The sequence below is a fragment of the Rhinolophus ferrumequinum genome, assembly GCF_004115265.2.
Source record: "Rhinolophus ferrumequinum isolate MPI-CBG mRhiFer1 chromosome 15 unlocalized genomic scaffold, mRhiFer1_v1.p scaffold_54_arrow_ctg1_1, whole genome shotgun sequence".
Lineage (NCBI taxonomy): Eukaryota > Metazoa > Chordata > Mammalia > Chiroptera > Rhinolophidae > Rhinolophus > Rhinolophus ferrumequinum.
The window spans coordinates 12,992,146-13,019,721 of NW_022680357.1; the positions used below are offsets into that span (position 1 = coordinate 12,992,146).

The following is a 27,576-nucleotide window of genomic DNA, read 5'->3' on the forward strand; positions in this document are numbered from 1 at the left end:
TAAATGAAAGCATTCGGGATAATACATGAAGAAGGAACAAACTAATATCACCATTTTGCAACTCCTAATGACATAATGAATCTAGCCATTGATCATTAACGGCTACTAAAACCATCAGGTGAAGAGCTGACAGGGAACTTCATATTAGATGCACCAGGAGAGCAACATCTGATCCTTCTTATTACAAAAAGAGGGACAAGTAGAGGTTTTATGTCACTCAGTGTGACGTAACAGGGAACAGACAACACCCTCTATGAAATACTTGCCATTACTTCAGTCCTGAATCTGATCAAGTTTATAGATCTAACTACCAGTTAATTACAAACACAGTAGTCAGGGAACTATTTATTACATGTCGTAAGATACCTTAAAAGAGGGTTCCAGAATATGGGAAATTCTACAGAGCAAACAACCTAGTTTCTTAAACATACTGTGAAGGGGTTGGGGGTGGAATGGGGCTAATCTCACCTCCCTTGAGGTGCTGCTACGAGCATCACATGAGATAAAACATGAAAGTCCCAGCCCACAGTGGGCACTCAGGAAGCTGGCACTCCAATATTTATTCCTTGATTAATTCACCAAACATCTGAGTCCACACTCCGGGCCAGAGTCTAGGTGCTGGAGATACAAAGACACAGAAAACATGGCACATGCCCTGCGCCTTCCTTTTCCAGGAAAACAGGAAAGTAAGTTGATGATTATGGTGGTAATGTATTCAAAGTTCTGAAAGGATAAAACTTTTGGATCTGGAATTCTATATCCAGCAACATTATCAATTATGAAGGTGAAATAGAGGCATTTTTATCGAGTTTACTAACCATACACTACATATGCAAAAAAGAAAAAAAATATATATCACTCAAGGAAAAGAAAATTACTTCCTTCAAAAAAAATCTATACCCCCCCCCCAAAAAAAAAAAAGGGCTGGGATATTTGGAAGATTCTCCTTTGGGTAGCGAAGTTTTAATGACATAGGAATTCATTTTCTTCTTTGTGGACACCACTTCTTTTCTTCAGAGAATTAGATTTACACGATCATAGTAATATTCACACTGTTTGCCCATTGCCATCTCTTGGAATTAACTTCTTAAGAAAGCCCAGAAGTGTAGATACAAAAAAGTAGTACGTAGTATAAAGAAGCTAACTACCCATAGAGAGAAGAGGACAGAGAGACATGGACGGTAATATAGATGTGCTTAACTTTTTCTCATTTATAGAAGTGATCGAGATATATTGTGGGTAAGTATCAAATATATTGTGGGTATCAAAGTGGGTAAGTCAGGAAATAGAGGTATTATGTAAAAGAAGAGTGGAAACCACCACAGGAAAATGGTAACAGTAGCTGCCACTGGGAAGAAGAACTGGGAGTGTGGAGAGAAGATTTTCCCCCCTTTATTTTATATTTTCCAGCACTATGTGAACTTTTAAAATTATGTACATTTATGAGTTCAGTGGTTTAAACAGTGTCATGGGAAACACTTTCTCTGCTAAAATACACAAAACCCACAAGAGCTATGCTGAATTTGCCAACATTTACTCTGCCCAAATACAAGATTCTGAGATTGCTAGACTAGATAATTGCTACAGTCCTTCCGGAAGCCAAGGGTCTATCCAAAGGAATATGCAAATTGAGGCGTGTCATTTGGTTAAGATAAGGACACAGATATACAGTCTGTTCCTAAGCTACAGAACCTAAGAGCAACCAAGGGCGAAACAACAGGAGATTTCCCTAGAAAATGACAGCTGAGAACCAGGAACAGAAGAAATACTTAAAGCTGAATTGGGATTTCTGCAACAGTGCAAGAGAAAAGAAACGGTCAACACAGAGCTTCTGAGAGCGTCTGAGGGCGCCTGATGACACGCTGACAGGGTAAGAGAGGCTGGTGCTCGTGCTGTAGAGACAGATTTGGAGACAGTGGTGGGTGGTAGTGGATCTGAAGGTGAGAGACAAAGTCCCAGAAGCAGGAAAGCAATGATTGTGTGAACAGAGCACAGAAAGGGCTGTGTACAAGTTTCTTCTGCCACAGAGAAGTGGTTTCTAGCCATCTTCTTGAAGTCACCGGGGAGAAGCTTCTAAGAAATTCTAGTATATGGGTGGTAGTTGGGACTTTAAAAGGCAGCGCCCACTGAAAAGGTCCATAATCTTTTCTTTATTTGGTGTACTGTCTTTACTATTTCTACATAGTAAAGGGCTTTCATAGGCTTACTTGTCACAGGGGTTTGTTTACCCAATCTTATTTTTGTTATGTGCTCCCCAACAAAAAATTCTCCTACTGTAGGGATTTTCAAAAACCTAACTCTCAGGTTGAGAAGAGACTCCTTGCTGTTTGGGGAGAGAATCAAAAGGACCAAGAGCTTATATCGGTTTCCTCCTCATGCCCTACACTTGGTACAGTGTACAGATATCTGGATTTCAGAACTAGAAGGGGCTTGAGCATTCTTTCCAAAAAAATGCCTCACGTACACTGAGAAAACAGAGGCAAATATTGGGCTGTGTTGACAACAATGACAAGTACTCGCTGAAGGGACGAGTGAAGGAAGAGTCTATTTCAGGTCCGAGGTGGTGGCGCAGCCTAGGCCAGAACCCTGGCTGTCCTTTCCTCTGCCTTTTGTGGCTCGTGGTTTCTGTTGTCTCTAAGGCATTTTTTCAGTTGGAGGAGAGAAAACACTTGCTCCACAGGCCCATTTATGAATACGTAAATGTGTAAGCGGTCTGACAAAGCCATGGGTCCTAGAATACAGGCTGGTTCATCAGAATTCCTCTTTGTCTCTAAAGGGCCCCCTGCCACACACACAACACTTTCTCATGTAATATACTTATTGTTACTTTCAGAAACCACTAACTTCAGAGGAAAAGTAAGTGAAATCTGAAAACCATAGCTCGATGTATGCGTTAGCATTTCCTGCACAAGCAGGAGTTCCTGGGGGCTACTCCATTTTCAAGGAAAGCTGAAATTTAGTCTCACAGAAAGGAGAAGCTGGAAGGAAGAGTCTAGCCAAAGCTGGTTATTCCAACAGTTGAAATAAGCCAAAAAGCAAATAATCCATGCACATGACCTAACAATCTTTGTAAGGGCAAAGTGGCTTTGGAAAACAATGCCCTTTAATTGCACAACATGATGAATAAAATAAGGATGGTAAGAGCATCTGTCTTTCAAGAATGTTTCAAACGTCAGTGTTTATTTATGGAGACTAAATACCTATCGGTGAGATCTTAAATGTGTTCGCATCCACTGCGTTTGGAGAACATGAGGCTAACCTGTATTTATGCAGATCTCACACCAAATCTCCTTGTTCCCTTCTCAAGCAAATTTACGTCCAGTCCAGCTTCCCAGAACCTAAGCCCTACCTTTTGTCCCATTGTCAACTACAAAGTCCATGAATATTCCAGACGCTGGGTCTATTCCAGAAAAGACATGCTGCCACAATACCAACGCAAATAGCAGAAGAAATGGACATCCACCTGTATCAGCACTGCTAACAGCCAACGGTAGGAGCTCAACAGTCGGGAGATCTCTGAGTCAATTCTCTAAAGCTAATAGACGTGAGTCGCAGAGCTGCAGCTGTCTTCTTCTCAACCATAAAGTCCCCTCCCACAATCTAAATGGTACCTTTCTAGTTACGGGTGCTGGATATTGAGGTTTATATTTAAGCCATTTCCCCCATCCTTTAGCCCCTTATTTCAAGAGTATGAACTGTTCAAAGAGAAAAACAAAAGCAACAAAGTATCAAGGTATTGTGGGATATATAGGCTATGCAGAAGTAAAATAGGAGACAGAGTATCACAAAGGACGATGGGAGGGGTAACTGGACATATACTGTTGTAAGAGTCTTACACTGCTCCTGTGATGTATTAAGATGCATATTATAATCTCTAGACCTGTGCTCGGCCAATAGAGATGGAATGTGAACCAGATACGTAATTTTAAATCTTCTAAGAGCCACCATTAAAAACAAGTAAAAAGAAACAAGTGAAATTAAAATTAATATTTTGATTTAGCCCAATATATACAAAATGCTTTCACTTCAACATGTAACCAAGTCTTCAAAACCTGGTGTCTATTTAGATTTATAACACATCTCAGTTTGGACGAGCCTCCCTTCAAGTACTCAATAGCCACTTGTGGCTCACTGCTACCATACTGGACAGTGTGGCCCTAGGGCAGGGGTCAGCAGGCGCTTTGGTAAAGGGCAGATAGTACACATTTTGGGTTTTGTGGGCCATGTGCTCTCTGTCACCACTACCCAAATCTGCCACCGTAATGCAAAGCAGCCATAGGCAGTACGCACATTACTGGGCATGGCTGAATTCCAACAAAACTTTATAAAAGCACGTGGGCCGGATTTAGCCTCTGGTGTTTGCCAAACACCACTCTGGAGCAATGACTAAAAAAGTAACACAAAGAGGTATAAGCAAAAAGTCAATAGAGAAGTTAACATGGGATGCTAAAATATCAGCTAATAATAAATAATACACAACTCATCCAAAAGGTGACAGAAAGGAAGAATAGAGGGACACAGAACAAACAGGACAAATAGGAAACAAACACCAACATGGGAGACAGACTACGAGTGTGTGTATCATTAATTATATTAAATATAAAAGGCAGGAATTTTCAGAATGGATTAAAAAGCAAGACCCAACTATATGCTGTTTACAAAAAACCCACTTTAATTTAAAGTTTAATTATAAAGTTGCCAGTAAAAGGCTGAACAAAATACTATGCAAACACCAGGCAGGAGAAGAGTGGCCATGTTAACATCAGACAAAAGAAACATCAACACAAGATTATTACTAACAATAAAGAGATATTCCTTCATGATAAGAGAGGCAATTAATTAAGAAGCCATAACAATTCAAAATGAGCAGATACCCACCGAAAGAGCTTCAAAACACATGAAGCAAAAAAACCTGATATAATTAAATGGAGAAACAAATCTAGAACCATAGTTGGAGATTTCAACACCCCCCTTAATAGCTAAAAGAACAGTAGACAAAAAAGAAAATCAGTAAGGATACAGAAGATTTGAGCAACACCATGAACCAACGTAACCTAAAATGATATTCATGGAATATTACACTCACTCTTTGAGTGCAAATGGAACATTCACCAAGGCAAACCATCTGGCCAGGCCACAAAGCAAGTCTCAGTAATTATCAAAGAAGTTCTAAATAACTCATGGGTTAAAGAAGAAAGCACAAGGAAAACAGAAAATATTTTATAACAGACAATAGTGGAAAGAAAATATATTAAAATATGTGGGATACAGCTAAGCAGAGTTTAAAGGAAAATTTACAGCTTTTAAATGCTTTTATCAGAAATGTAATAAAATAAATGAGTTAAGTTCCCACCTTAAAAAGCCAGACAAATAATAACAAAATCAGCTGAAGAAAAGAAATAACACGAACAAGAATATAAATAAATGAATACAGAAGACAGAAAAACAATGACGTCAAAGTTGGTTCTTTGAAAGAACTGATAATCACCTAGCAAGGAAAAAAGAGAAGAAACACAAATTTACCAATATCAGGAATTTTTAAAGGACATAATTATAGATTCTACAGATATTAAAATTATAATAAGGGAATATTCTAAGCTAATAACTATATGCTAATGAATTTGATAACTTAAATGAAATGGAATATTCCTTGAAAAACACAAATTACTAAAAGTGATACAAGAAATAGAAAATATAAATAGCCCCATACTTATTCAAGAAATTGAGTATGTAATGAAAAACCATTCCACAGAAAAACTCTATGCCCAGATGTCTTCACTGGTAAATTCTACCAAAAATTTTAAGAATGAATCCTATAAACATTGTTCCAGAAAATAACAGAAGGGGAACTTCCTAACTAGTTTATGAGCTCAGCATATTCCTAATACAAAAACTTGACGAAGATAGAAAAGAAAATTACAACCCAATGTTCCTCATGAATAAACATATAAAAATACTTCACAAGATATTAGCAAATCAAATCCAGCAACATGTAAAAAGAATACTACATCATGACCAAATGGGATTTCTCCCAGGAATGCAAATCTGACTTAGTATTTAAAACCAATTAATGTAATTCAAAATATCGACAAAATAATGGACAAAAGCCATACGATAATTTTAAAAGATAACAGAAAGTGTAAATATTCAGCATCCATTCATAAGGCAAACTAGAAACGGAAGGCAACTTCTAAAAATCATACTTCTTGGGAAAACACTGAACTTCTCCTCTCTAATACTGGCAACAAGGCAGAGATATCCAATCTTAACCACTGCTACTAAACAATACACCAAAGGTGCTACTCAGGGCAACAAGGCAAGAAAAAGAAAAAAAAGACATCAAGATTGGAAAAGATGTGAAACTGTTAATAGCACGCCAATATGCTATGTACATAAAAATCCCTGTGGAGTATTAAAAAAAAAAATCCCACTAGAATAAATGAATTTTAAAAGGTTTCAGGACACAAGGTCAATATGCAACAATTAATCAAAGGTCTATATAGAAGCAGCAAAAATTTGAAAATGAATGGTTTTAAGAAACAATTCCATTATAATAGCGTCAACATATTTAGGAAGAAAATTAACATAAGATATGTGAGACCTCTACAACAAAAACTACAAAAAAGGCTTAGTGAACAAACAGACAAGATGATGCTAATTTGGAATACAAAGGATCTAGAATAGCCTAAACAATCTGAAAAAGAAAAACAATTTTGGAGGATTTATGCTGTCTGATTTTAAGACATTACAAAAGTCACAGCAATAAGAAAGTGTGGTATTGGCATAAGAGTAGACAAAAATTAGTGAAACAGAAGAGTTCAGAAACAGACCTATATGTACATGGTCAATTTATTTTTGACGAAAGTGCCAAATCAATCAATGAGCAAAGAAAATCTTTTGAGCAAATGTTGCTACAACAACTGGATATCCATATGGAAAAAACTAAACCCTGACTCCTATCTCATACCATATACAAAATTAATTTGAAATAGACCATGATTTAAATGTAAAAGTTAAAACTATAAACCTTCTAGAAGAAAACGTAAGAAAATCATTACAGCCCTGGGGTATACAAAAATTTTTGGACAGGGATAAAACCCACTAATCATAAAGAAAAAAATTATAAACAGGACTTCACCAAAATTAAAAATATATGCTCATCAAAAGACATCACTAATAAAATGAAAAGGCAATCCAAGACTCAAAAAAATATATTTGCAGCACATATATCTGAAAAAGATGTATATCCAGAATACGTAAAAGAAGTGCTACAGTAAAAACAGTGAAAAGACAAAGAACCCAATTAGAAAATGGGCAAGAGACTTAAACATCCACCTCAAAAAGAAGGTATCTGAATGGCCAACAAGCCCACAAAAAGGTGGTCAACATCATTAGTCACCAGAAAAACACAAATGAAAACCACAAGGCAATTCTCTAGAATGGCTAGAATAAAAAACACTGACAGCACCAGACGTTGGCAAGGACATGGAGCAACTGGAACTGACATACAATATTGGCTGAGGATAAAATGGGACACCCAGTTTGGAGAACTGTTTGGTTGTTCTTCTAAAGTTTAACATACACCTATCATAAGAACCAACAGCTAGAGTCTTAGGTATTTACTCAAGAGAAATGAAAACATATGCCCACAAAATTTTTTTTTTTACACAGATGGTCATGGCAGCCTTATTTATAATGGTCCCAAACTGGAAACACGTCCACCAATGGGAGAACAGGCAAATGTTGTGTATTTGTACAGTGGAAACTACTGAACAACAAAAAATAATGAACTACTGACACAAGCAACATCAGGGATGAATTTCAAAAACATATTAAGCAAATAAAGCCAAACACAATACCATATGATTCCATTTTTTACAAATACCAGGAATAATAAAAATTAATCTATAGTGATCGAAATTAGAAGTGGTTGTTTAGGACCGTGGAGGCTTGGGGTTGCTTAAAAAGGGGTACAAGGGAAACTTTTGAGGGAGATAGAAGTGTTCTATATCTTGGTTTGGGTGAAATATAACTGTTAAAACTCTTTGAACTAAACATTTTGTATCTACATTTTATTGTATATTAATTATACCTCAATTTTTTTAAAGCTCTAAAAAACCAATTAAATAGCATGGAGGGTTGCAACAACATGGAAGGATCTTGAGACTATCATGCTAAACGAGTAAGTCAGATGAAAAAGGACAAGAAACATGATTTCACTTATACGTGGAATAAATAATAAAACAGAAAGCAACAAACAGAAACAAACAAAAAACTCATAACACAGACAACAGCATGGTGGTTGGCAGAGGGGAAAAGGGGTGGGGGAAGGCAGAAGAGGGTAAAGGGGGTCAAATATATGGTGATGGAAGGAGACTAGACTTTGGGTGGTGAGCACACAATGGGATCTACAGATGATGTGTTATAGAATTGTGCACCTGAAGCTTATCTAATCTTATTAATAAATGTCACCCCAATAAATTTAATAAATAAAAGATAAATTAAAAGAAGTACGGAGGGCAAGCCAAAAAATTCACTGTGATTACTTCTGGGTGGTGGGATTATGGCTTTTTCTTTTGCTAATTCACACTTTTATGAACTTGACAGTTTTCAATAATGAACTCCCCCTCCCCTATTCTCTATACCTATGTTTTGTAGTTTCACAAAGATGCCAAAATGTTACCATCATTTACCTTCTGAAAAGAAGGAGGTATTCGTCCTTCTTTCACCATTAAAGGAGGTATTCGTCAAGTTCTCTCTCTACAGTGGGCATGTGGTTCAAACCCCTACAAAGGGAATGCAGAGGCTCAGGCAGAGGCTCCGTGGCTAGCGGACTGAGAAGGCGTGGAATGAGACACAGCCGAGGTCAGCTCTGAACCTGGCTCCATCACTGAGCTGGTGGGAAGTCATGGAGCCTCTGTTTCCTCACCCCTACAGGGGGAATAAGATGCATCCTGCCTGTCTCAAGAGGGTTTTGTATTAACTGAAACAGCTGTGGTTGATAAAGCACAGAAAGAATTCTGACACTATGGAGGAACTCAGAAAAAGGTCTTTCTCAAAAGTCAGATTTGTTACTTACAATCTTGTAGAAAGCAACAAGGAAAGCTATTGCTAGAACGACTGCCTTTTAAATCAATAGCAAGGATTCTTACCTATTGGTGCGGTAACAGTGATTCTGCAGAGCGTAGGATATACATGGAGTGTTCAACCGCTTTCTCTCAACCTCCTTCCAGCTCTCTTCTGGCCACTTTCTCTTGATCTGCTTCTCCTTGTGTTTTTTCCCCACATATTCAGCATACGTCTGGATCCGATAGCTTTCTGCATATTTGCTGGTATTGACAGCTACAAGGAAAAGAAAAAAATCCTTATAGAAGAGTCTGGCCTTGCTCCGGACATGTCACTGAGGTAGGCAAAGGAGCCCTGGGTCCACGTCTGAGCTCAGACACTGGCTCTGCCACTTAGAAGCCAGGTGGCCCTGGGAATGTTCCATACACTCTCCAAGTCTGAGTTTCCCCATCTGGAGAAAGGAGCCACTGCTCCCCAATCTCCCTTATAGTGTGAAAGTGCTCTGTAAACTGTAAAGAAGTGTAATGATGTAAGTAAAATGTGACTTTGCAAAACGTTTGCAGGTAACATTACCATTTGAAAATTATTCATTTTCAGAGTAATAAAGTGAAAACAACAACAACAAAACCACTAAGAGAAAACGTAAGCCCTTGCTTATTTTGTTACAGATGAAAATGACAATGAAAGCAATCTCGACAGTGATGCTGATCACTGTGTCAAATACTGAAGATCTACCATATGTCTGTGCCCAGTTTATTGCAAACACGGTGTCGAATCTTCATAACACGCTTGCAAGGGAGGAACAGTTTTTGCAGATGAAAAAGCAGGACGCAGAGGTCCGGTGATTTACTGCAGACCACACCACGAGTGAGTGGGCAATACCAGGTCACTCTGACCCTGAGGTCAAGACCTTTCTTGCCGCTCCACACCTCACTTTGGACTCTGCAAATTCAAGACCTCCCCACAGCACTTGAGACATGCCTCGTCTCCTTGCACTTTTAAAAGACTGCTGAGTGTGTGCAATGTGCCTCTGGCTGGCAGGAGCACTTGAAAGCTGGAGCTTATTCCCTCTTTGGTGTCAATGCTTGACTAAGGCCAGGTCAGTTCTGTTGTAATGCCTTGCTGCCTCCTCCTCGGAGGTTGGCGGGGGGGAAAATGCTGGTAGTGTGGGAGTGAGGACCCATGCAAGACCCGCTGGACGGGTGCCCACTTGCCGGTCTTGACTCATGCAGTTTGCACACATACTCTCCCAGCCCACGAGCACTGCCAACACTTATGACCCACACTGGCAGCAGGACAGAAAGAGCCTGGCCATGCTGCCAGGGTGATCAGGGGTAGACTTGGTACCTGGGCACCTGCAAAGGCACGTGGCTTCTGACAGGAATCTGTACACCCACTCCTAGCAAAGTCTGTGGTGCGCAGTAGCTCAATACCATGTGAGTGGGTGCAGGACACGACGCAGCCAGTGGCGGTGAGCGTGCAGTCTGTGAGCACATCAGCCCCGGACAAGGGACTCCAGGATATTAGGGACCTTAAATCAGAGGGACAGACAACTGAGTGAGAGGCAGACACTCCACGTATTTGACACCTGATGTGTCATCTTCACTCCCAGGGGACCAGATTTGCTTAAAACTTCTCAGCACAATGACGGTTTGCAAAATGTCATGCCCTAAATTTTTAGCCATTTAAAGAGCAAAATAAAACAACAGCAAAAAGAAAACAAGAAAAAAAACCACTTCTTTAAGAAACGCAAATTTTTACTAAGAAGTTTGCTGGACTTTTCAAAAATTCACTCTAGAGTTAAAGAGGGGGAAAAAATACCCTCAGAGTATCAAGGAACTTTCATGTTATAGAAAGTCTCCCAAAGTAGAGTGAGTTACTGAAATGTGAGCTCAAAATAGCACACCCTGACTCACTCAGGAGGACATACAGAGAAGCCATCGAGTTGTGGAGATGAGCTTTTGACCAGTCTCTTACATCAGAGAACCACAAAAACTAGTCCCTTTCTTGAAAAACATTCCTCACGATATTTTTCCTGCTTTAAACGGGCCACATTTCTGACTTTTACCCTCATTTATCTAACCACCCAACAATTTCCAAATCAACAAGCATTATCTATCTATGCTTCCATCAAGTAACTGCTCGCGGAGTGTCTATCCAGGGACTCTGCTAGTAAAACAAGACACCATCTCCACCCTCGTAAGCTCCCCATCACATGAGAGCTTTACGTGGAGTTGATTTCCCTGTAAGCTTCCGACTGCCCCCCAAAATAGGTTAACCTACCCATGTGAGAACCCATAGGTTCTACCGTCGTTATTCTATACTGGCTATTGGTAAATATGCACCTCCTGAATTTTCCTCTTTAAATTTCATTCCTTAATCCGGCAGGCTCGTTTTGCAAGCGCACCCAAAGGGGGTGACATCTGCAGTAATCCCTCTCTTGAATTTAATCTGGGCTACCAAAGAGTAGGCCCGGGTCACTATTCCCCATGAAAACAAAGGTGATAATGGGATCGCAAAGGAGCCAAGGTGATCTATGTCACAGTGTCCGACGTTTCCAGTACTTTAGCTCTCAGCCCCTTGGACAAAGGTTACAAACAACTCCCTGCCCACGGAGCGGGAATTTATCTGAGCACATTCGGAATTAGGATCGCTTAAAAGGGGAAACGAATAACAATCCACTTTTCACTGCTGGCCTTCACATGGCAATAATTTACCAGCATTCCTTCAAGTCCCAGCAGCTTTGCAGCTCTCCGCCTTTCATCTAGAAGCCAAGCCCTGGCGCAAAGCCACCCCTCTGATGGATGAATCAGCAAAATGAACTGGCTGTCAGCTGTGTCCTCCAGTGATTCCAGCTCGTCTGTCAGAAGCAGCATGTAGCCGGCTGCTTGGCAACTCTAACCTTTTCCAAATTTGTCAGGGAAATGGTGCAAGGCCATTTTTCGGTTGTGCCACTTGGTGAAAGCCCCTGGGGAACCAAACACAGTCCTCCCTCTTTCCTTGTCAGTGAGAGAGCGGTTCCTCCCAAATAGTGGTCTCACCCCCTCATGGCTTCACTGTGATGGGTCTGCTGTCTCCCAACACTCTGCACACACTGGAGCATTTAATCTTCACAACAACCCCTTAAGGAAGGGACATACTCATCATCACACAGATACAGAGATGGAGCATCAGGGAAGCTGAGCAGCCTAAGGTCTAGTAGTAGGTGAGCAACAAAGCTGCTTAGGAGCCAAGACGGGTTTGGGTGGTTGTGTTTTTTGTTTGTTTTTGTAATGTAACATTGCCACATGTCTGCCATATATTTGTGTGTATTTATGTGTTTATTTACATTAACAATTATCTTATAAAACGTTCCCTTTACTAAGAGGTTTAAAGAATTACTTAAAATGTTTAGATGTTTTTTCTAAAAATTAAAAACTTTCCATTATGGTCAAGCTAAATTTCTCCAACTATTACATTTATGGACAAAAAGACTTAAAATAAGATGTAGATTCCTTCCTAAATTTATCTATAGATTTAATGTAATTTCAGTAAAAAAAAAAATCCAATATTTCAATAAAACATTGAAAAAATTTTGAATGAAATTAAAAACAGATCTGAACAGAAAACAGAGCAGTGGTAGCCAGGGGCAGCGGGAGGAGATGAGGAAATTTGGGGGGTGATGGAGTTGTCTTGTATCTTGAGTGTGGTGGTGGTTGCGTGGTTGTGTACACTTGTTGAAACACAGAACTGTGTAACAAAGAGGGACATTTTACTGTATATAAATAATACCTCAATTATCCTGTGGAATTAGAAAAGTTGATTTCAAAATTTAAATGGGCCGACAACAGCCCAGAGATTTCTGAAGAGAAAGGAAAGGGGACTTGCCTTGCTAGCCAAACAAACTTCCTGTAAAGCTAGAGTAATTAAGACCGCGTAGTATGGTGCAGAGACAGACAAACTGACCAGTGGTACAGAGGAGCCTAGAAATACAGTTATTATGCATCTGTCAAAGTTTGGTTTTGGACAGAGACATCATGACAGAGTGTGGAAAAGGAAAAGCTGGAAAAATTGTTTATCCATGAAAAAAATGAAATTGGATTCTTACTCACACCAAGCCAAAAAATCAACTCCAGATGGATGAAGAACTTAAATGTCAAAAGCAAATTTTAAAAACTTGAGAAGAAAATATAAGTAAATACCTCCCTAAGCTTAAAATAGGAAAGAATTTATGAAGACACAAAAAATGTTAAGCATAAAAAAAGATCAATACATTTGGCTATATTAATATGAAAACTTCTGTCCATCAGAAGACACTTTAAAGAGAGTGAAGACAACCTACAAACTGGGAGAAGATATTTGTAACACATGCTACTGATGGAGGATGAGCACCAGAACACGTAAAAACACCTACAAATCATTAAGAAAACACCCAACAGAAAAATAGGCAAAAGACATGAAAAGCATGCATAGTCACTGCTCAGAAAAGGAAGCATATAATGCCAATAATTACATAAGGAGATGCTCAACCTCAGGGAAAGGCAAATCATGAGCACAGCAAGACAACGTTTTGTAGATCTGTAGAGGGGGAGGGAAAGAAACAGGGAGAGAGAAAAAGGGGAGGGAGGGAGAGAGAATTTTAAAAAGAAGAAAATGACCAGCACAATTTTCTGGAGAGCAGGTGCCCCAGGCAGGGCATCAGGAGCCAGGAGGATGGGACGGGGGAGGGACAACAGGCAGATGCCATCTATTAGTGACTGTTTTGGCCCTTTGGTCGAGTGGGGTTTTGTAGATGATCATTACATTTTAAGTGAACAGACTGTTTAGGTTTCCTGTTGTTTACGCTGTCCAACTACTAAGGGCCATTTCCAACGTGGACCGTCCTTGTGCGAAGGTCTCCAGGAGACCAGGCAGCAGTTACTTGGGTTTTAATGTCCTCAGTGACACGGAGGTGCCCTGGAATGGTCCCCACAGCACCCACGAGGATGCACGAGCCCGGCTGCTGAAAGACCAGACCTCTCAAACCTTCCTCAGGAAGCTCAAGCCATTTGTACAGCTTGGTTATCACATTGCTAAAAATCAGTTTATTGCAGCAACTTACAGGAGAGGGATGAGGGAGCATCAGGAAACTGCTGAAGCAGTCACACACCATTAGTCCCCCATTTCTGGCAACAGCCGGCCATCCTCTGCCAGCATCAAGTTCTCAATGTCTAAGGGGATCACCTATATTCTCATTAATCCAATGCTGACAAGAAAGAGCAATATTTATTGGATGCTTACTCTCCCGGCACAGAAAACCCTGGACACATTATCCTGACTTTACAGATAAGGCAACTGAGGCTCAGAGGAAGTGACGAGCCCAAGGTCCTGAAGGTTACAAGTGTTGCAGCGAGGATCCAAACCAAAGCCTACCTTCTTCTCATGGACACGTGCACTGGAAGGGTCCCAGGTCGTGTAATTCAGAGTTAACACAGGCATATACATCTATGTGCGGAGAATCAGGGCCTGTCCATCTCTCCACACAAGTTTTATGTAAATGGCAGAAGGACTCTGTGTGATAAGCGGATATGTTAACCCACCACCGGAAGGGACATATGCCAAGCAGCCTCTGCCAGCTCTGCAGACCCAGACCCTGCTCCGTACGTCAACACGGGCTGCCAGGCCCAACGGTGCCAACTTTGGAAGCTGTTTACAATGGACGGCCTCCTTACTCCGCTGACAGCCTCCGGCCGAGGCCCTGTACTGCGGCGCTGCCATTCTCCGTTTTCACCCCCTGCCAGATGACACCCAATGTTGTTTTGTGTTTGCTTGTTTATTTAAATATGAACATATTAGACACAAAAGTTTTTTCATGCTCCATAGAATTTTGATCAGATTATGATTTCCAAAACGGTGACCGCTTTGCCACTTTCATCAGACAGAGAATGGAGGGTTTATCATGAATGCTACAGAAGGGCAAACTTTAAGATCTTTAAAGAAAGGAGTTAAAACTAAACCAAAGCACCCAACCGGACTGGTCGCTGTGAACATTTGCCTGTGTTCAAAGCACTGCTCGGGATGTACTTCCCCTCAACCCTCCCAGGTCTCGGCAGACACAGGTGTGTGCAGGAATCTGCGATCTGGCAGAAGGATGCTGAAACACAGCTATTTCCAGTGTGCCCAACAGGCACAAGTGGCCCAGAAAGTGAGACCCTCTGTTTCACCCTCTGCAGTCAGTCCATCCTTCCCTACCGACACCATCCTTTCTCTTCTGTAAAACCCTTCAGTCTTCAAGATCAGGTCCCAACGTGTTGTGCACCATCCGGGGCCTCAGGAAACAGCCTGTGGCTCTCTCACCGTAGCTCTTACTCTTTTCCCACACTTACCCCACAGGGCCAGGCGCCCCTTGAGGAAGGGACCACGCCTTATTCATCTCTGTGGCACCTGGGTTCTCCCCTGGTACTTTGGTGGGAACTTAATCTAACATTATGGAAGAAATGGAGGGAAGAAACACAGCTTTTGTATCTGTTGGCAGCCTGGTCCTACTCAAGAGAAAAAAGCCAGAAGCAGGACATGTATTCTCAGAACTTTCCGTTAAAAATCCCACATTGAAGCCTGATCCCGTGGACGACGAGCCCGGGGCTGGAGGTGGCTTTGAGCCTGACAGCAGGTTCCCTGGTGCAGTAACCGTCCCTGCCCGCGGCCACACCTGCGTCTCACAGCTACCAGGCACAAGGTGAGGACGGCAGCTCACCTTGCCCTTGCCCTCCCCACAGGGCGTATGTACCCAACAAACGGAAATTAGTTTTTAAAGTACTGAGCCTGAAAGAATGAAAAATTAAGGCAATGAAAGAGACCCACGCCCCGTACAGGAAACAGATGGAAACAGTGAAGTGCGAGGCAGAAGGGGACTTGATTCATTCATCGTTGCTTTCCCGCGGTCTCCACCACAGCGCCTGACTCTCAGGAGGCACCCGGGAAAGGAAAGGAATTAAGGAAAAGGGAGCAGCCTCAGGTGACCGTGCTTGCAAAAGGTGAAGCGCAGAGCGTGACAACAAGAGCAGCGGAGCACTTACAGACACTTTCCACACCCCCTCCTGGTCCTTTCCCACAGTGAAGGAAGGTGAACCCCTGCTCACTGACAAGGCTGAGAGAAAACTCAGCTGGCACCCAGCGAGGACGGGGCAGGGCAGGGCGAGGGTGCGATGCCGGCTCTGCCGCCTACAAGTCACGCCTACGACTCCATCCTCTCTCCACGTCATCCCCCTCAATTAAGGAAAAGATAGGCTCTCATTTTGGTCACTACCCCACACCTCATTTCACCTCACAGTTCTCTAACTAAGGCCAAAGAAGTGGTGGAAAAAACAATTTATAAACTGGACAAAGGCTGACACGTAGATATGGTGACATTTACTTGAAGCCAAAGTCAAGTGGGAAAACCAGCGGTTCTGAGGCCAGAGGCCCAGGTTCAAATCCTGCCCAAATCTTCACCTGCCTGAGGCAAGTCATCCACCTCTCTGGGCTTCTGTTTCTTTATCCATAAAAAGAAGCCTATCTACCTATCCTATAAAGCTGATAGGAAGAACAGAGAGTTATGTATGCAAAGCTTCTAGCACAGGGCCTGGCACATAATTAATCGGAGTCTAATCAATGAGGCTACTGCTGGTAAATCACAAGGCAGACTTCCGACAAAAAGAACTGTGCCCGAGCCAGTACAGGACATTCTACAGCGATAGGATTCAGTGCTCTGTAACTCACACATCTTGGGGTGCTACAGGCGAGGAAGCCTAACATACCTGAGTCTGCAACCACTATCATTTAGAATTTCGATGCAATCTAGCAAAATCTTTCCTACGTGAAAATGTGGAAATAAAGTGGAAAATATAGAAACCAACATATAAACTGTACTCAACAACTACAAATCAAAAAGTCTGAAGTGTAATTTTTTTTAAATTGTACCGACACCAAAATTAGTCAATTGATTTTCACTAAGTCTCCTGACAACACTGTAGTCTGCTTCTGAAACAGTCACTTCATTCATTCATTCATTCACTCAACAAACACTGGTCCTAGTTACTGTGCTGGGTACTGGGGTGTGGCAGAAGGGAAGAGACATTCCCCCAACCCTAAAGAAGCCCACGACGTGAGAAGGAAAGGAACAGATTGGTAGGAAAACACCACGTTGGCAAGAATCAAGGTGAGAAATGATGATTTTTAAGAAGCGACAACACGAGATATTACAAGGCTGAGTGTGAGGCGGAAAGGCTGCTATTTAAGTTCTAAGTTCCCAAGGCCTAGGACACAGGGACCATTTCCCTGGAAATGACATTCGGGTCTTCCCTGAGACTCGAAGCCTGGGAGTGTAGAAGGTTAGAAGTCTTGGGAGTGGGGAACTGTGCTCAGGCAGAAGGAACGTGAACTGCCGGGTCTCTGAGTCCTGAGGAAGCGCTGTCTGACGGAGGACCTGAGGCAGTCTTCGTGGTGGGGCCCTGAGAGGGAGCGGAGAGGAGCCTGTGGAGATGGACACAGCCTGGGGGCCACGGGCACGCTCAGGGCAGCGGGCCCCCAGGTGTCAGCCCGGAGGACGTGATCCGATGTGCGCTTCTGCATGATCACTGTGGGTGAAGGGGGGGAACGGAAATAGGAATGGAGAGGGCACAGAGGAAGAGAAGAAGTCCTCACAGAATCTGAGGACAGTGGCAACTGGTCATCACAGAGGGGACAAGCACGCCTGGGAGCCTGGGAAGCTGCCGCCTGAAAGGGAGGGGACTGACCTAGAAGGACGAAGACGGTCAATGTACTTAGCAACCCAGCGAGAGGAGAGGGGCCGGCGACATGTCACGGAGGACACCAGGGACCGCAGTAAGAATAAGACCCTGGAGAGGAGACAGGGCCCAGGGACCATGAGTGGGATCTACTTCTGAGAGACGGGAGGCGTGGGTGCAGAGCCTTGTGAGTCTTGTGAGAGGAAGCTGGCCGTTTCCTGGGTGGAGAGGGTTGGTCCTCCGGAGCTCCAGGGTTGGAGGCTGGCAGGGAGAACAGGAAGAGAGAAAAGAGCTCCTGGGCTAGTTACTGAGAGGGCCCTGCCAAAGACAGTGGCTTTCCATGTAGTTACCAATCTGCTTTTTGCTCCTCGAAACAACCCACAAGGTGGATATCAGCTCTACAGACATGAAAACACCCACTGAGGGCCAAAATAACTAACTGGCAGAGCTGGATATGAGTTCCAATCTTCTGGACTATGGTTTTGATGACTATTTTAACCTACCTGTCAAAGCTGTCAACAAAGCAACTGCTCTAAACCCAAATCAAACAGAAGAAGGTTTTCACAAGCTCTGACACAGCTCCTTAAAGACAGGGTACTGATGTGCAGAAAGTAAGAAGGAATTTTATGAGGGGGTCACACAGGAGTATATGGAGTCCTCAAAGTTAGGATTGAGAATTGAGAGAGAGAGAGAGAGAGAGAGAGAGAGAGAGAGAGAGAGAATACCTTTTTTTAAAAGATGAAACACACAACTTAAAATAGGAGTTGGAAGGCAATTCCACACTTAAGAGTCTTGACGAACTTGACAGACAGCTGAAAGACCTAAGCAATTTACAACATTCTTCACACTTCATGGGAGAAAATTAAGATTGATGTCTCAACTACACAAGAATAATTTAGAGTAAAATCAAAGATCTCCTAAACTGTGCGAAATGGCAGATCCTAAATGTCAAGAACACTGAATAAATTCTTCTCTAGGGAAGACTAAATAGTACGTGTTTTAGTTATACTAACTATTTTATAACAGTATCTTTAAAGGCTGCTTATATACGTATCACAAAGGAGTACAACAAATACAATTATAATAATCATGGTTTGCAGAGACGTTACCGTGGACCAGGTGTTGTATTGGTTCTCGTCCTAATATAGTATCCTATATTCTATAACATACTAATGTTGTAATCTTAACATATTCTCTTTTATCTCTAATTTTAGTGAATCAAAACAGCCCTATTTTGAATACAAATGTGAACATTTGGAGCCCCAGACAGGTTAAGTCACTTGCAGATGTCACAGTGCTTGATGGCGGTAAATGGCCAGATTTACCCCACTGCTGACCCAACTTACCCCACCTCGCACGAGTGTCTTTCATGCTCCAATGGCAGCACAGAGTGTGCAACAGGTTTTAAATTGCAACAGTATCACCAAACAATACCTACCTTTACTACACACAACCCACTCTGGTGTTTTCTATTCTGTTTCTTTCTCCTTTTTTTTTTCTCACCGGTGTCAACCAGCATTGATTTCCTGACCCACTAAGGGGCCCTGACCCGAAGTTTGAAACACGCCACAGCTCGCAGACACCCACCATTCAATATGGCATTTCTAGGACACAATGCGTTTTGTGTTCTAAAAGGTTAATCAACAAAAGAACTTTTAGGACACAACCTATTCGCCAACCAGAGCCTGCGTGTAACTGAACTGCCGGCTGGAGATACTGGCTGGGTCTATGGTCAGAGTTGAGTAGGGTTCTTTCATCTGGACTAGTTCTCTCTAACACAGCTTCAGACGCCAGATACACACACACACCAAATACAAATGTGCACACATACACAGACAATACTTCTCGATGATCTAACCTGGGCAGCTTATGGAGCCGTTTATGAAGCCTTAGATCCGCCACAATATTAGTGCTATTGTAATAAAACCTAAGTGAATCAGCTTTTCTCCACTTTCTGTAACCAGGCTTGCAAAAAGCCTGACAGAGCAGCACATTTTCAGATGTGAAGTTTTGTAGCTGAAAAGCTTAAAGTCTGTTTGTTTATAAGCCAACCAGAAATGGGATGCAGCAGCACTTACTCTTCCATGAAATGTCTCTCTGTGGACCTTCTGATGTGGTTTTCATTTGATAAAAGAATTCACTTACACCTCCTGACTCAGCTTTTTCATTAACCAAGTGAAACCCTGAGGGAAGGAGGGGACCTGGAGAGAGAATGAGAATGATGGGCCCTTATCAGCCAGGCAGGGCTGAGCTTTCTCACCTGCGAGGTGAGTCATTACCCTGGGGTGGAGGGTCTCAGTCACCAAAAGCAGCCTCTCCCCACCTGGTAAGGAAGAAGTCACAGAAATTCCATATGAATTCCATGCAAATGGGCCAAGTCTGCCTGTGGTTCCCTCTGACCACTCCTGGCCACACTGCCAGTCTGGAGGCAGTCAGCGCGCTCAGGACGGCAGCAGGGGCCATCCTCTTCCTAGTCCTTCCTGCCTTTCACCTCTTCCCCACTCCCTACGCCTGCAATCCATCTATAGACGTGGCACATACTGAAATCTGTATCAAACGTTGACTTACTTCATCAGTGTCTCCAGGACACCCCACATATGATCTGTCACCACCAGAAAGGGTGAAAAAAATGCCAATACAACATCATCTAGCCCTCAGGCCAGCCCCTTGTGGAGAGTGAATAGGAGGTCTGACAATTAAGTTCCCGAACTTGTTGCAACGATGCTGCTAACCTTTTTTGAGATCAGAGGAATTATTACGAATTTGTACCAACTGGACAAACAGTTAACCAAGTTTACTATTTGGAAGTGCTTAAAAACCTGCATCAAAAACTTAGTTGACCTGAACTTTTCACCAACACTTCATGGCTCTTGCATCACGACAACGTACCAGCTCACACGGCACTGTCTGTGAGGGAGTTTTTATCCAATAAACAAATAACTGGATTGGGACACCCTCCCTACTCACCTGATCTGGCCCCCGGTGACTTCTTTCTTTACACGAAGATAAAGGAAATACTGAAAGGAAGACATTTTGATGACATTCAGGACATCGAGGGTAACACGATGACAGCTCTGATGGCCATTCCAGAAAAAGAGTTCCAAAACTGCTTTGAAGGGTGGACTAGGTGCTGGCATCGGAGAATAGTTTCCCAAGGGGAGTACTTCAAAGGTGACCGTAGTGATACTCAGCAATGAGGTACGTAGCACTTTTTCTAGGATGAGTTCGCGAACTTAACTGTCTGACCTCGTAGGTTAACAACAAAAGGAATGAGTCTGCTCTTCAGACTACAGGTTGCCTTTGGCACAGTGAGATGTATTTGTTATAATCAGCAATGTCTGACTTCAGCAAAGAAGTACATAGAAAGAATCACACACTTTTCCAAAGGGGAAATAAACAAAGAATGATGTAGTTACTCTTATTTTCCACATCAATTTTACTCTTGGCCTTTGCGGAGACGATGTCCCAATAACTGATTTATTTCACTGGTAGGTTCCATCTGTGGACCGCACACTAAAACCCTAAGGATTATCAAACGTCCAAAAAGGGCAGCACAGAACTGAACAAGAATTATTTTTCATTTAAATGTCCCATCTTGGCATTTAACACATTCATTCTACACATGTACAATTATCTTCCTTTTAAATTACCAAATCACATCCCTATAGACTTCATGATTTTAGGGAAACAATTCTACCTCTCTGTTTTCTTCGCCTGGAAGTCTGTTTTCCTGTTATGGGAGGGCACTGCTGCCAACATCAGTGCCAGACCCCCAGGCAGAGTTCAGGTCTGAAGCAAGCACATTAATCTGCCAAAAGCAGCTTAAGCAAACTTAGTGACATTTCTCTCGTGTCAAACACATATATACACAGGAGGGCGGGAGAAGGAAAAAAAGGAGAGAGGGAAGGAGGGAGGGAGAGGAAGGGGGCAGGAAGAGCTGCTTTTCCCATTTGGTGAGTAAGTGCTTTTAGAAGGTGGCAACTCCCAAAATTCAGAGAAGTAACAAGTTCTTCACCAATCCTGCACATTTTAAGAACCTGTGAAATTCTTTGCCAGAGGGAGAATAAGGAAGATTTTTTAAAAAATTATATTGACATTATTCAGCTTTCCTATCTCAAGTTGTTAATATCTCTAAGTTGTTCTAAATATTCATTCTGTTTTCTACATCCTAAGGAGAAATTAATGTAGGTCTTTTTGCCTATTTAGGCATCCAAGGCAAAATCAACTAGATAGAAGAGTCAAGTCTTATACTTAAAAACATTTACATGAAAAAAATTAATACAATGGCAAGTGTTGTGATTTTTGCTACACTTTAAAGCACTTTGGAATATTTCACAAAATTGTATCTTAACATCCCCAACGACCCAAGGGTTTCCTACCATGTCAAAACAGTCAACACAGATTAGGAAACTGAAAAACAACTTTGGAAAGTCATGTATCTGGAGAGCAGAACACAGAATGCTTAACAATGGTGCATTCATGGATTTAAGAAAGTACTCTGTACATTTATTTATCCCTAGAAAAACACTACCATCCTTTAAATTACAACTCTGAGGTCCCACATCTAATGCCTCTAACATAAGTCTCATTTTAAAGCATGTAAACTCAAGTATGTTTGTTTAATGAATGAATTTACTTTTCCTGACTTTGCATGGTATTATGCTATGATTCTAATGAAGAAAAATATGAGGACGTGACAGCAACTTCCCTGAGACCCCTGTGTAAAGCTCCACAAACCATGTTTTTCCAGTGAGCTCACAGACAGTGCCCTGCGCCTTGTACCAGTTTGGGCAACAGTCAGAGGCTTTCATCAACAGGAAAAGAACAAGGCAGGCTTGCTTTGAAGGCTAGGACTGGATCCTTCTGTCAAAACCAAATTGGAGGCAGGGACACGCATGATTGATTCTTCCACTGTATGCCGGACTCGGTGAAATAATCACAAATAAAATAATTTTGACTAATACGAAAATAAATGTTTTCAGTACCTAGTTCCCCCTCTTGATTTGGGAGCTTACTTTCTAAGTGACATACAAATGAGATCTGACGAGATAGCAAGCGTTAAAAAGCAGGCAGAGGCATGAAGAATAAAGAAGCCAAGTTTATCACCTACTCCACCCTGAGTGGTCAGCCAAGAGCTGATAGAGGCCTTTTTGGTAAAGTGGGTAGAAAAAAGCCCCCCGACTCTCAGGTTGCCAGGCAACATGCCACATTTTATTAAAGCAGTGGCCGTGAGACTCCTCAGAGGGCTGCTGGAATGCTGCATCATGTGTTCCCACAGCTGGTCGCCTCCCTTTGCACAGTTTCTCCCCACAAACAGGCGATTGGGAGGCTGCATGAGGAAGCAGCCACCTGAGAGTCGCCCGAAAGTCTCAGACAAGGAGCAAAATGCACGCCCATCGGGACACGTTCTTCTTCCAACTCAAGCCAGAGTGAAGCTGGAATTCGCGGCTGTTGCCAAAAAGAGCACAGGCCGGCCCTGTGCTTGGTTCTCTGGAAGTCTTAACTACATGCCGTTGGATTATTTAAAAAAAAAAAAGAAGAAAAAAAAAGTGTGACCGCTTTGTGGTTTCAGCAATCTCACTAAACACTAGGAGCAGAATGGCAGGCACGGTGGAAGGAGTCTGCCCCGGGGTGGGCCAGTCCTACCCTGGACTACCACTGAGCCTCCCCGGGCAAGCGCTTTCTGATCCTTGAGCTGAGCTGCTTTTCATAGTTCATTTCAGGGGGAGCACGGAGTACTGGGGAGCTGCAGCCACATGGGGGAGAGGGGCAGGAGACTAAAGGCGAAAACTTTAGTCAAAATTATCCTTGAAAATTCCCTCCGGAGGCGCCACACTGGCCTCCAACACGTCCCTCCTGTGTCAGAATACATCGCTGTTTCTTCTCTTGCACACCAGAGGAAGAAGACCACGTTACTGAACACAAACGTGTGCAAGGGCACATGGCACGCCCAATGCAGGAGGAAGCAGAGAACTGCTCTTCACATGGGAAAAGCAGATCCCTGTCTCCATTTCATCTCCAACTCACTTGGACACCTACTTTCACCGAGTGGAGTGACAAGCAAAACCAGTCTCACGACTGAAAAAAACCATTTCCCAAAGTGAGTAAATTTGAATTCACACTTCGAATCAGACTTTTATGATGCAACTCTAGTTGGAACCTAGCGAATTTACAATCCATGCCTTTGTGCCTGGCCTCTGATCGCACATACCCACGCTGGTCTTCGAAGACAAAGAATGTGTTTTACTCATTTTATATCACCAGAGATATTTCTCCAGGAAAGGATATCTAACATACGGCTGTGTCTCTTTGTTTCCCAACAGCCTGGTGCTCGCAATTACTACAAGCCGCTGAATGACCAGGGCTTAACTTCCTGGAACATAGATTTTACTGGAGATCAGGGAGGCCAAGTTAAATAATTGATCTGATAATTTAGAATATTTTAATATTAAAAGAAAAATGGATGTATTATAGAGTAGAATTTTTTCAAATCTGCAAGAACGGTTTAAATAAAAGATGAGACTGCACAGAAATTCCAACTCCCCTCCTTTCTCTCTCTCCACCCCCAACCCCCTCAAGCATTCCTATCTGCTCTCCTTTGCTGTGGGGTACTTAGCAAAAGCTTAAGAATAACGTCCTCCCACAGAGTCCCTTAGTAATAAATAGTAGCTGAATGAATGACCAAGTCTCCTTTCTGATAAAGTGAGACTATCAGAAGGGAGAAAAAAACCCCACCTTCTCTTCCTGGCAGCAAAGTGGGGAACATAATGCCCACAATGAGTACTTTACACAAGACAACTTAGGAGTTCTTTATGGTTGGAAGCGATCCTGGAAAGAGCTGACTGGTCTGAGAAAAGGGTAACGCAATGCCTATTTTTCCAGCAAAGGTGACAGAAACGGATGTATCGCGTACAAGCAAGGGAAGACGAGGGCAGCCTAAGCAGAGTGGGCATGCTCTCTCAGTTCAAATAAATCTGCCAGAAAGGGTTCTAAGCCTGCATACCTGTGCACACAACGGGAAGGTGAGACTCCTGTCCTATAAGCTCACATCTGGCCCTCATTCATTTGCCAAGTATCTCTTGGCAAAGGTGAAGTGGTCCCTTTGCATCAGTCAGCTCATCTGCCAAAACGGTCTAGACTATTGTCAGATTGCCCTGTATAAAGGTTATAATCAATTTATAATCCATCCAATGTTAGGTTTTTATCTTTTTAAAACCATTCTTATCAGCAGTTCTTTGATTAGTGAGATAGAATGTATTTTTTTTTTGCAATTAGACTTCGTACATTTTATTGTTTTTGCTATTTTTCCCAACTTTTTATTTTGAAAAATTTCAAACCTATAGATAAGATGACAACATTCTGTCATATTTACTATGGCATATTGTCTTCATGGCTTATTTAACTAGTGCAGCGAGTTAAAATGTTTTCATAGAGTTTAAATAATGAGAATATTTGTCACAACTATTAATGAGAAAAGCAAAACCTAAAGTTCTCCCTATCGTATGATAAGACCCACATAAAGAGGCAAAATGTAGAAAGAAAATATACCGGAATGTTATAATGATTATTTCTAGGTGATTATTTTTCTTTATTCCATTGGTGCGTGTGTGTGTGTGTGTGTGTGTGTGTGTTTCTATCCAATTTTCTATAATGAGCATGTATTCCTTTCAAAAATAAAAGACAAAAAAGCTGGCATTCTTTGACTTGGAACATAGTGAAATTTTTGTTACTGCAGTTACCCGATTAGATGATCTGAAAGCTGAGTGCAGGGAACGCAGGTTCGTATTCCCACAGTGCTGTCCTCTGTCATAATGAGGAGAGAGTCCTATTTAAAAAGGAAACTTTTTAGCTCACCCTGATATAGCAAAGTTTTTGAAAATTATAGAGCAAGGTAATGAGCTACGAATACATTTACACGTATTATTATTAATACACTTAAATGTTATACTCAAAAGATTCAATGTCAGCAAGGACCAAATAAACTTTCTTTCAGAAGAAGCAGTCCAAACTTTCTATTTAATTAATTTGGTGTTTGACTATAGCTTAACCTCAAAAATCCTAATCTAGGCTGAACCAAAATTCCACAATTCATTTCATTTATAACTATAGGCTTAAGAGAACAGAGTCATTACAGACTGAATGAAAACCCTTATATCTTTTCTGAATATATGCAATCAACATCTTAAGCCAACAATTGTTCAAATTTGATAGAATTTAAAAATTATTCTTGGAAATAAATTGTTCTGAGAATAATAATCCACTTAGAGGACTTCACCTACTTTGACCTCTCAAGAAAGCCAGTTACTCCACTGGGAAAGGAACCGCTCCTACAAGGCTACAAGCTGCCAAAGAAAATATGTAAACAATGTGTCAACCTGTTTGTTTGACCTGACTGAGCAGCCCCCGATGTGGTGGCCAGACAAGGACCCTCCGCAGGGGTGGGCATCTTGGGACTGTTAGCATTCCACTTCCAGAGTGCATCTTGGGAATATCATCCTTCAGCTGGGCCTTGCTCGCTCCCACCCAGAAAGAACAAACAGTGCATTTAAGATTACTGAATTGGGGTGGAGAGAAGGGGAAGAAAAGGCTTTATTCAATAAATGTGCGTTATTGCATGATTATTTAGTAACGTTTTCTTTGACTATAAGTAAAGAGATTATTTTAAAATGTCATAAATGGTAAAGCAGTGTAATTACCAATCCGTTTTCATGTGAAAAGGGATATTCGGGGGATAAACATTGTAAACCCTAACCCATCACATAAGAGAGCTAGCAAATGTATATCAAATTATAAACTCTTATCATCATTATTATGATTTAAAACCCACAAATGTGAAGCTCTTATACTTGGTCAAATATCACCAGTATGTAAGAGTACCTGGAAAGCATTTTTATTTGTAATATTAAGTGTAACACACAAGTGTTATGGCAAAAAGTATTAAATTACAGATTTTTATAGCTGGAGAGAAAAAAAAAGCCTATAGAAACCACTGTTTCAGGTTGAAACCTGCTTCTAAGTGCACTTCCCAACCCTTGTGGAGGTTTGTATATATTCTGCTATTCTTGAAGGAATAAGCACTTTGCCATTGAATTTCTTTAGTAAAGGAGGAAGAATATGGTTAAGAGTCCTCGCTCTTTCTGGTCCCTAAGAAATGGGTTTCACTGCTCACCAGAGTTAAGATACGCAATTTATCATGCTAACATGTTCCCAACAGTTTTCTTTCAGTGTAGAGTTCTAAATCCTCACCTAGAGACAACAAACAAAAACATCCCAACAAAATGAGGATAGAAACAACTGGTGAAAACATTTCTATTGCAAAGATTCCCAGACCCCCACTGATTCCTCACTGAACCTACTATGTGTTGCTGCGGGGGCATTTCAAGCACCTTTGTAGCCCAAGACTCTTCACCAGAGGAGAGAACAAACAGCAGAGTGTTGGGGGGATATATATGTCCCTTTGTGAGAAAAAGGAAACAGTCAGGGCCATTTCCAAAGCATGAGGTAAAGAGTTTCGCCAAACAAATTTCACCAAAAACTGCAGGAAAACAGGGTAAAGCAACATATTCTCCCCAAACTGCAAACATCCAGCCAGGGCAACTCTTTTAATCAATACATACACAATAGCCAACTGAACCAGTACGGTATTTTTCTATCATTTTCACAACTTCTAGAAAAAAGTAAAGGCTGGGAAAATTATCTACTTCGGGATAATTAAGTGTCCGTATAGAACCACAAACCATGTAGGGATTTATAAAAATTCACATTTTAAAATCACAAGAAGAAATTT

At 41.8% G+C, this 27,576-nt stretch overlaps 1 protein-coding gene across 1 annotated transcript in view; it reads right to left on the reverse strand.

Annotated features, from left to right (window-relative positions):
- PARN (poly(A)-specific ribonuclease) overlaps positions 1-27,576 on the reverse strand; it is a 127,977-nt gene that overhangs the window by 27,294 nt on the left and 73,107 nt on the right. Inside the window, exon 22 of the mRNA XM_033101250.1 lies at positions 9,153-9,342. Within this exon, the coding sequence (XP_032957141.1) occupies positions 9,153-9,342 (190 nt within the window). The remainder of the gene's footprint in view (positions 1-9,152; positions 9,343-27,576) is intronic.